Source organism: Lampetra fluviatilis, chromosome 63, assembly GCF_964198595.1.
Source record: "Lampetra fluviatilis chromosome 63, kcLamFluv1.1, whole genome shotgun sequence".
Classification (NCBI taxonomy): Eukaryota; Metazoa; Chordata; class Hyperoartia; order Petromyzontiformes; family Petromyzontidae; genus Lampetra; species Lampetra fluviatilis.
Window position 1 is genome coordinate 6699352 of NC_136337.1, and position 10000 is coordinate 6709351.

At 61.0% G+C, this 10000-nt stretch overlaps 1 protein-coding gene across 2 annotated transcripts in view; it reads right to left on the minus strand.

The window, feature by feature from the left end:
• GART (phosphoribosylglycinamide formyltransferase, phosphoribosylglycinamide synthetase, phosphoribosylaminoimidazole synthetase) overlaps positions 1-10000 on the minus strand; it is a 36325-nt gene that overhangs the window by 10019 nt on the left and 16306 nt on the right. For both annotated transcript variants that reach the window (XM_078881986.1, XM_078881985.1), the window contains exons 12-18: positions 9459-9636; positions 8069-8396; positions 6831-6925; positions 4589-4698; positions 3942-4140; positions 3260-3511; positions 2609-2764 (exon numbers count right to left, since the gene is read on the minus strand). In XM_078881986.1, coding sequence (XP_078738112.1) covers positions 2609-2764; positions 3260-3511; positions 3942-4140; positions 4589-4698; positions 6831-6925; positions 8069-8396; positions 9459-9636 — 1318 coding nt within the window. The remainder of the gene's footprint in view (positions 1-2608; positions 2765-3259; positions 3512-3941; positions 4141-4588; positions 4699-6830; positions 6926-8068; positions 8397-9458; positions 9637-10000) is intronic.

Here is a 10000-nt window from a genome sequence, read left to right on the forward strand (position 1 = left end):
AGTGCGGCGCAGCAGCAGCAGCAGCAGCAGCAGCGAGAGCACGGTTCATGAAGCCCGTGACAGCGAGTGAGCGTGTGAGAGTGAGCGTGTGTGAGTGAGCGATTAAATCAGTTAGCAAGTGAGCGTGTGAGCGCGTGAGTGAGCGTGTGAGTGAGTGAGCGCGTGAGTGAGCGAGCGCGTGAGTGTGTGTGAGTGCGTGAGTGAGCGTGTGAGTGAGTGAGCGCGTGAGTGAGCGTGTGAGTGAGTGAGCGCGTGAGTGAGCGAGCGCGTGAGTGTGTGTGAGTGCGTGAGTGAGCGCCTGAGTGAGCGTATGAGTGAGCGCGTGAGTGAGCGAGCGCATGAGTGTGTGTGAGTGCGTGAGTGAGCGCCTGAGTGAGCGTATGAGTGAAAGCGTGAGTGAGTGAGTGTGCGTGTGAGTGAGTGAGTGTGTGTGTGAGTGAGTGTGTGAGTGTGTGAATGTGCGTGTGAGTGAGTGCGTGAGTGGGGGTGTGAGTGAGTGTGAGTGAGTGTGTGTGAGTGAGTGCGTGAGTGAGTGAGTGTGTGAGTGTGTGAATGTGTGTGTGAGTGAGTGTGTGAGCGTGTGAGCGAGTGCGTGAGTGGGGGTGTGAGTGAGTGTGAGTGAGTGTGTGTGTGAGCGTGTGAGCGTGTGAGAGAGTGCGTGAGCGTGTGAGCGTGTGAGTGAGTGAGTAAGTGAGTGTGTGAGTGAGCGTGAGACCGAGTGTGTGAGTGAGTGAGCGCGTGAGTGAGTGAGTGTGTGAGCGAGTGAGTGCGTGAGTGAGTGTTGTGAACGTGTAAATGAGTGAGTGTGTGAGCGTGTGAGTGAGCGTGAGAGTGAGCGTGTGTGTGAGTGCGTGAGTGAGTGAGTGAGCGAGCGAGTGAGTGAGCGAGTGCGTGAATGAGTGAGTGAATGTGTGAGTGTGTGTGTGAGCGTGTGAGTTTGTGCGTGAGCGTGTGAGTGAGCATGTGAGTGTGTGAGTGAGTGTGTGTGAGCGAGTGAGTGCGTGAGTGAGTGTGTGTGAACGTGTAAATGCGTGAGTGAGTGAGTGTGAGTGAGTGAGTGAGTGTGTGAGCGAGTGAGTGCGTGAGTGAGTGTGTGTGAACGTGTAAATGCGTGAGTGAGTGTGAGTGAGTGAGTGAGTGCGTGAGTGAGTGAGTGTGTGAGCGAGTGAGTGAGTGCGTGAGTGAGTGAGTGAGTGTGTGAGCGAGTGAGTGAGTGTGAGTGAGTGAGTGAGTGAGCGCGTGAGTGAGTGAGTGTGTGAGCGAGTGAGTGTGTGAGCGAGTGAGTGTGTGAGTGAGCGCGTGAGTGAGTGAGTGCGTGAGTGAGTGAGTGTGTGAGCGAGTGAGTGCGTGAGTGAGTGTGTGTGAACATGTAAATGAGTGAGTGAGTGAGCGCGTGAGTGAGTGAGCGCGTGAGTGAGTGAGTGTGTGAGCGAGTGAGTGTGTGAGCGAGTGAGTGTGTAAGTGAGCGCGTGAGTGAGTGAGTGCGTGAGTGAGTGTGTGTGAACGTGTAAATGCGTGAGTGAGTGAGTGAGTGTGAGTGAGTGAGTGAGTGCGTGAGTGAGTGAGTGTGTGAGCGAGTGAGTGAGTGAGTGCGTGAGTGAGTGAGTGAGTGAGTGAGCGTGTGAGCGAGTGAGTGCGTGTGAGTGAGTGAGTGAGTGCGTGTGAGTGAGTGAGTGAGTGAGTGCGCGAGTGAGTGAGTGAGTGCATGAGTGAGTGAGTGTGTGAGCGAGTGAGTGCGTGAGTGAGTGTGTGTGAACGTGTAAATGCGTGAGTGAGTGTGAGTGAGTGAGTGAGTGCGTGAGTGAGTGAGTGAGTGTGTGAGCGAGTGAGTGAGTGAGTGCGTGAGTGAGTGTGTGAGCGAGTGAGTGAGTGAGTGCATGAGTGAGTGAGTGTGTGAGCGAGTGAGTGCGTGAGTGAGTGTGTGTGAACGTGTAAATGCGTGAGTGAGTGTGAGTGAGTGAGTGAGTGCGTGAGTGAGTGAGTGTGTGAGCGAGTGAGTGAGTGAGTGCGTGAGTGAGTGAGTGTGTGAGCGAGTGAGTGCGTGAGTGAGTGAGTGAGCGCGTGAGTGAGTGTGTGAGCGAGTGAGTGCGTGAGTGAGTGTGTGTGAACGTGTAAATGCGTGAGTGAGTGTGAGTGAGTGAGTGAGTGCGTGTGTGAGCGAGTGAGTGAGTGAGTGCGTGAGTGAGTGAGTGAGTGTGTGAGCGAGTGAGTGCATGAGTGAGTGAGTGAGCGCGTGAGTGAGTGAGTGTGTGAGCGAGTGAGTGAGTGAGTGCGTGAGTGAGTGAGTGAGTGTGTGAGCGAGTGAGTGCGTGTGAGTGAGTGAGTGTGTGAGCGAGTGAGTGAGTGAGTGCGTGAGTGAGTGAGTGAGTGTGTGAGCGAGTGAGTGCATGAGTGAGTGAGTGAGCGCGTGAGTGAGTGAGTGTGTGAGCGAGTGAGTGAGTGAGTGCGTGAGTGAGTGAGTGAGTGTGTGAGCGAGTGAGTGCGTGAGTGAGTGAGTGAGCGCGTGAGTGAGAGAGTGTGTGAGCGAGTGAGTGCGTGAGTGAGTGTGTGTGAACGTGTAAATGAGTGAGTGAGTGTGAGTGAGCGTGTGAGTGAGTGAGCGTGAGACCGAGTGTGGCCCCCAGGCCGGGCGGCAGGCCCCGCGTGACGTTCCCAGGGAGGCCCCCGCCCGTGACGTGGCTCACGGAGCGCACGGCGTCCCCGCCACGCAGCACGGGGAGCAGCGCGCGCACGTAGATACGCGTGGGCACCAGCAGCGCCTCTCCTGCACGCACGCACGCACGCACGCAAAGGTCCCCCGTGTAGCCTTCAGTAGGTTGGTGGGGCAAGTGCTGTGAGCGAGTTGCGGCACCAATGAAGGCCGGCACGGCGCGCGAGGGGGTGGTGGGTTGTCCAGCGCAGCACCGGGTACACATTTGAGGCCGAGTCGACCTAGGGGAGGCTCAAGGACTGGTTCTGACAATCGTCACCGGTGTGTCTCCACGTGTCTCTCTGTGCCCCTGTCTCTCCGCGACTCCATGCGAGTGTCTCTCCGTGTCTCCCTGCGTCTCTCTGCATCTCCATGCGTCTCCCTGCGTCTCTCTGCATCTCCATGCGTCTCCCCGCGTCTCACCACGTCTCTCCGCGTCTCCCTGCGTCTCCCCACGTGCCCCTGTCTCTCCACGTCTCTCTGTGCCCCTGTCTCTCTGCGTCTCTCCGCGTCTCCATGCGAGTGTCTCTCCGCGTCTCCCCGCGTGCCCCCCCCCCCCCCCCGGCTCACCCAGGGTGGTGCCGTCGGTGCAGAACGGCGCCGCGTCCCCGTAGGCGGCGCCGGCGCGCTCCACGACGCGGCGCGCCAGGCTGAAGCCGTTGCTGTGCAGGCCCGAGGAGGCCACGGCCACCACGGCGTCGCCCGCCCGCACCGCGCCCAGCCGCGGCAGGCAGCGCGCCCGCTCCACCGCCCCCACCGCAAAGCCCGCCAGGTCGTGGGCGCCGGGCGGGTACGCGCCGGGCATCTCGGCCGTCTCGCCGCCTGCGGGAGGGCGGGTGGGAAGGGCACGCGGGCGCATGGGGACACGTGGGGACACGGACAAGAGGGCGCGTGGACACGTGGATGTGCCAATCACTCACCCACCAACCCACCCAGCCAACCACCCACTGAGCCACCCACCCAGCCACCCACCCACCCAACCACACACCCTCCCACCCAGCCAGCCAGCCACCCAGCAAGCCAGCCAGCCTCCCACCCACCCAGTCACTCACCCACTCAGCCATTCACCCACCCACCCACCCAGCTACTCACCCACTCAGCCACCCACCCACTCAGCCACCCACCCACTCAGCCACCCACACACTCAGCCACTCACCCACTCAGTCACTCACCCACTCAGCCACTCACCCAGCCAACCACCCTCCCACCCACCCAGTCACTCACCCACCCATCCACCCGCCGACCCACCCACCGGCGAGCGAGCAGTTTGCGAGCGAGCAGGCGCGTGCGATGCCGCCGATGATTCGTTGCGCGCTGGGCGGGTGCAGGCGCCCGCAGGAGAGGTAGTCGAGGAAGAAGAGCGGCTCAGCGCCGTGGCACAGCACGTCGTTCACACACATGGCCACCAGGTCCTGGCCCACGCCCTCCAGGCGCCCACACTCCTCCGCCACCTGGGGGGGGGGGGGCAGGGGAGGGGAGGTGGTGCCGGGGGAAGTGGGGTCAGGGGGAGAACGGTGAGAGTTGAGGTGAGTTCATGGTGGGGGGGAGGGAGGGAGGAGGGCAGGGCGGGGCAGGGGAGGGAGGGGCAGCGGAGGTGGGGAGGGAGGGGCAGGGGAGGGAGGGAGGGGCAGGGGAGGGGCAGGGGAGGGGGGGGGCAGGGAGGCAGGGAAGGGGGGAGGGGCAGGGGAGGTAGGGGGAGGGAGGGAGGGGGAGGAAGGGAGGGAAGGGCAGGGAACGGAGGGGCAGGGAGGGAGGGAGGGGGAGGGTTGGTGGGGGAGGGGCAGGGAAGGGAGGGCAGGGAGGGAGGGGAAGGTAGGGAGGTAGAGAGGGAGGGAGGGGTAGGGAGGGAGGGAGGGAGGGGGGGAGGGGCAGAGTTGGTGGTGGGGGGGGGGGCAGCACCTTGAGTTTGGTGCCCACTCCGTCGGTGCCGGACACCAGGATGGGGTCGGTGAAGCCGGCCGCCTTGAGGTCAAAGAGCGCCCCGAACCCCCCCAGCTCACCCCCACTGCCTGCTCGCCCACGCACACAGACGCAGGTGACCCAGGTAGCCCACGCACACAGACGCAGGTGACCCAGGTAGCCCACGCACACAGACGCAGGTGACCCAGGTAGCCCACGCACACAGACGCAGGTGACCCAGGTAGCCCACGCACACAGCCGCAGGTGACCCAGGTAGCCCACGCACACAGACGCAGGTGACCCAGGTAGCCCACGCACACAGCCGCAGGTGACCCAGGTAGCCCACGCACACAGACGCAGGTGACCCAGGTAGCCCACGCACACAGCCGCAGGTGACCCAGGTAGCCCACGCACACAGACGCAGGTGACCCAGGTAGCCCACGCACACAGCCGCAGGTGACCCAGGTAGCCCACGCACACAGCCGCAGGTGACCCAGGTAGCCCACGCACACAGACGCAGGTGACCCAGGTAGCCCACGCACACAGACGCAGGTGACCCAGGTAGCCCATGCACACAGACGCAGGTGACCCAGGTAGCCCACGCACACAGACGCAGGTGACCCAGGTAGCCCACGCACACAGACACAGGTGACACGGGTAGCCCACGCACACAGACGCAGGTGACCCAGGTAGCCCACGCACACAGACGCAGGTGACCCAGGTAGCCCACGCACACAGACGCAGGTGACCCAGGTAGCCCACGCACACAGACGCAGGTGACCCAGGTAGCCCACGCACACAGACGCAGGTGACCCAGGTAGCCCACGCACACAGACGCAGGTGACCCAGGTAGCCCACGCACACAGACGCAGGTGACCCAGGTAGCCCACGCACACAGCCGCAGGTGACCCAGGTAGCCCACGCACACAGACGCAGGTGACCCAGGTAGCCCACGCACACAGACGCAGGTGACCCAGGTAGCCCACGCACACAGCCGCAGGTGACCCAGGTAGCCCACGCACACAGACGCAGGTGACCCAGGTAGCCCACGCACACAGACGCAGGTGACCCAGGTAGCCCATGCACACAGCCGCAGGTGACCCAGGTAGCCCACGCACGCAGACGCAGGTGACCCAGGTAGCCCACGCACGCAGACGCAGGTGACCCAGGTAGCCCACGCACACAGACGCAGGTGACCCAGGTAGCCCATGCACACAGACGCAGGTGACCCAGGTAGCCCATGCACACAGCCGCAGGTGACCCAGGTAGCCCACGCACACAGCCGCAGGTGACCCAGGTAGCCCACGCACACAGACGCAGGTGACCCAGGTAGCCCACGCACACAGCCGCAGGTGACCCAGATAGCCCACGCACGCAGACGCAGGTGACCCAGGTAGCCCACGCACGCAGACGCAGGTGACCCAGGTAGCCCATGCACACAGACGCAGGTGACCCAGGTAGCCCACGCACACAGACGCAGGTGACCCAGGTAGCCCACGCACACAGACGCAGGTGACCCAGGTAGCCCACGCACACAGACGCAGGTGACCCAGGTAGCCCACGCACACAGACGCAGGTGACCCAGGTAGCCCACGCACACAGACACAGGTGACACGGGTAGCCCACGCAGGCCGCCTTTGTCTCCGCAGTGGCGATGTTTACAATGCACCGCACCTGGTACTCATTTGAGGCCGAGTCGACCTAGGGGTAGGCCCGGGATCGATTCAGAGAATCTTCACCGGTGGTTTTGGCCGTGAGCGGGAAGCAAACTCAGGTCGCCGGGTTCGGAGCGCAACGCACACTAGCCACCACACCAGCGCTCCCCACACACACGCACACTCACTCACCCACCCCGACTCACCCCGACTCACCCCGACTCACCCCGACTCACCCCGACTCACCCCGACTCACCCCCACTCACCCCGACTCACCCCCACTCACCCCCACTCACCCCCACTCACCCCCACTCACCCCCACTCACCCCCACTCACCCCCACTCACCCCCACTCACCCCCACTCACCCCCACTCACCCCCACTCACCCCCACTCACCCAGACTCACCCACTCACCCAGACTCACCCCCTCACCCACTCACCCCGACTCACCCTATCACCCTCACTCACCCCGACTCACCCCGACTCACCCAGACTCACCCAGACTCACCCCGACTCACCCAGACTCACCCAGACTCACCCAGACTCACCCCACTCACCCCCTCACCCACTCCTCACCCACTCCTCACCTGGCCTGGCCGTGGCTGCTGCGAGGGGCTTGATGGAGGTCACCAGCGCGTCGGCTGCATCGATGTCCACGCCGCTGCCGGCGTACGTCAGTGGCCTGGGGCGGGGGGGATGGGGGATGGGGGATGGGACATCATCGTCACCACTACCACCACCACCATCGTCACCACTACCACCACCATCATCGTCACCACTACCATCACCATCATCGTCACCACCACCATCACCACCATCACCACCACTACCATCACCACCAGCATCACCACTATCACGACCATCACCACCAGCGTCACCAAGACCATCACCACCATCTTCACCACCACCACCACCATCATCATCTTCACCACCACCATCATCATCTTCACCACCACCATCATCATCTTCACCACCACCATCATCGTCACCACTACCATCACCACCATCATCACTACCATCACCACCATCATCACTACTACCACCACCATCATCATCACTAGGAGATGTTAACTACCTCGCCTGGTGTGCAGGAGGTCGTGGGTTCGATCCCGACCCTGACGACCCCTGCTGCTGCTGCTGTATATTTGGAGTCTCTCTCGTCTCTCTCTCTCCCCGTGGTCTGGATCCTCGGGTTTTTCCCTCCAAATTTAGAATCAACATCACCACGCGTTTAGAGAACGTGGCTGCTGCTATCAATGTCCACATGATGATGATGATGACGACGATGAGTCACGTGGTCGAGCTATCATTTGTGACACCCACGTGGTCGCTGCTGAAAAAGAGCCGCACAGCCGGGCGAGCGCTTACCCGGTAAAATAGAAAAGTAGTTTAGTTTATCGTCACCGACCCGCGTAGTTATCGACGCGTGGGAGGAACCAGAGGTCGCAACCGGGTACCCGATACCCGTACCCTACCTGATACCCGACTACCCGTACCCGGCCGGGTACGGGTAGTCGTTTGTGACCCTGGTGCGGCCGGGTACGGGTACGGGTAGGCCGTGAGTCACTGGTGAGTCACCGTTTGTCACTCATTTCCCAACGTCTTGTCTCTTCTCACAATTCAAGTTCCTAGAATCAACCCACCCGCGCCTGCAACATGGCTTCATCCCAGAGGTCGCATTCAAGTACCCGATACCCGGCCAGGTACGGGTAGGGTACGGCCGGGTACGGGTACGGCTAGCCGTTTGCGACCCTGGTGCGGCCGGGTACGGGTAAGGAATCAAACCCGTTTGCGACCTCTGGGAGGAACGTCCCGGATGTCTCACGGTAGTAGCGGCGCGGCCTCCCGGGCCCCCTCAGCGAGGCCTCTGTGCGCGATGTCGCGCCGGTGGAAGGCGCCCTGGAAGTGGATCGCCGCGACCCCGGAGGTCGCGAGGGTCAGGGCGGCGCGGAGGTCGCGACCCACGGCAGTCACGGAGAGGACGCGGCCCCCGCTCGTCACGAGCTGCTGCCTCCAGCCGTCGTCGTCATCGTCGCCTCCTGCTGCTCCTCCTGCTGCTGCTGCTCCTGCTGCTGCTGCTCCGCCACCCGCCGCTCGCGTCTTGGTGGCCCCGTGGAAGACGAGGCAGCCCAGCTCTTGGGCCCGGCTGATGCCTGCGGCGAGACGGGGAGAGAGAGGGGAATCTTAATTTTAGAACTTTCGTGACTGCAGGAATTATTATTTGTTTCTTTCGGTTAAGTCACGTCTAAAGATAAAATAATAAATTAAATTAAATAAATAATAATTCCTGCAGTCACGAAAGTTCTAAAATTAAGATTGAACCACTTCTACGGGGAAGTTTTAAGCTTATCTTTTTTCTCTCTCTCTGGCGACTTGTTTTCTCTGCCTGTGTCCTCTCTTTAGATTGTTCACACTTAAATTCTAACTTAGCAATCTTTGAAATACGTAATCAACCAGGCTATGCGTTAATTGTGTGTTGACCGACCCTCTGTGTTGTATTACATTACATTTCGATATTTTACTAGGTTATTTAATTTTAGTGTGTCCTTCTGATTTTCAGGCTTGCTTGCCGTGCCATCGCATTCGCAGCACCACGTCTGTTGACCACTCATTGATATGCAAATTTGTTTCTCTAACCCTCCTCCCTCTCTCTGCCTCCGCCCCCCCCCCCTCTGTCTATTTAAGGCCACCACACAGAGACGATCACCCCTCTCTGTTACCTGTGTTGCTCTCGCTATGTATCTTGGTGATATCTGTCTGCTAATATGTCTGTCTATAGTTTTCTGGTTAGATTTTATGTCGCTATTTCATTATACCTGATGATGATTGCTTGTGTTGCAATCGAAACGTCGTATTCTATTATTTAATTTAATTTATTATTTTATCTTTAGACGTGACTTAACCGAAAGAAACAAAAAATAATAAGAGAGAGGGGAGACGGGGAGAGCGAGAGGAGAGAGCGAGAGGAGAGAGCGAGAGAGAGAGATGGCGAGAGATGGGCAGAGAGAGATGGCGAGCGTGAGAACGCATCTCGCTACCACCACCAGCGCGTTAAACGTGGCACTTACCCTGCCGATGTTTGGTATTACGCCAGAGCTGTCGTTATCACGGAGACAGAGGGACCACCCTCGCGGCGGTTGCCACGGCAGCAGTTATCGCGGTTGCCGTGGCGATGGTCGCCCCCCCCCCACCCCCTCCCTTCCCCACCGCCTCACCTGTGATGGGGAATCCGGTGGTCGCGTCGCCCGGGTAACCGCGGCTGGCCATCACCACGGTGACGGCGGAGCGCCCGCTCCACCACTCGACGCGCTCGTCGGCCAGGCAGCCCCCGCTCCCGCTGGCGCACGCACGCACCACGGCGTACACGTCCGACTTGAGCAGCGGCAGCAGCACCTGCCGGGGGCACGGAGAGGGGGGGGGGTCAAAAGGTCGTCGAGAGGTCGTCATGGAGGTCATCCCAGGTTCAGGAGCGGGTGGGTGAGTGAGCGGGTGGGTGGGTGGGTGAGCGGGTGGGTGGGTGGGTGAATGGGTGGGTGGGTGAGAAGGGTGATTGAGGGAGTGATTGGGTGGGTGGGTGAGTGGTTGCGTTAGTGGGTGACTGAATGAGTGGGTGGGTGAGTGAGTGGAGGGCGACTGCCTCCGACTGCACTGCAGCCTCCTCCACAGAGGTCAATCTTGACACCGCTGGTACCGGTCATCGGTAAGTCCACTCAGCTCCACGTCCTCCTGTACCACATCACTCCATCTCTTCTCCAGC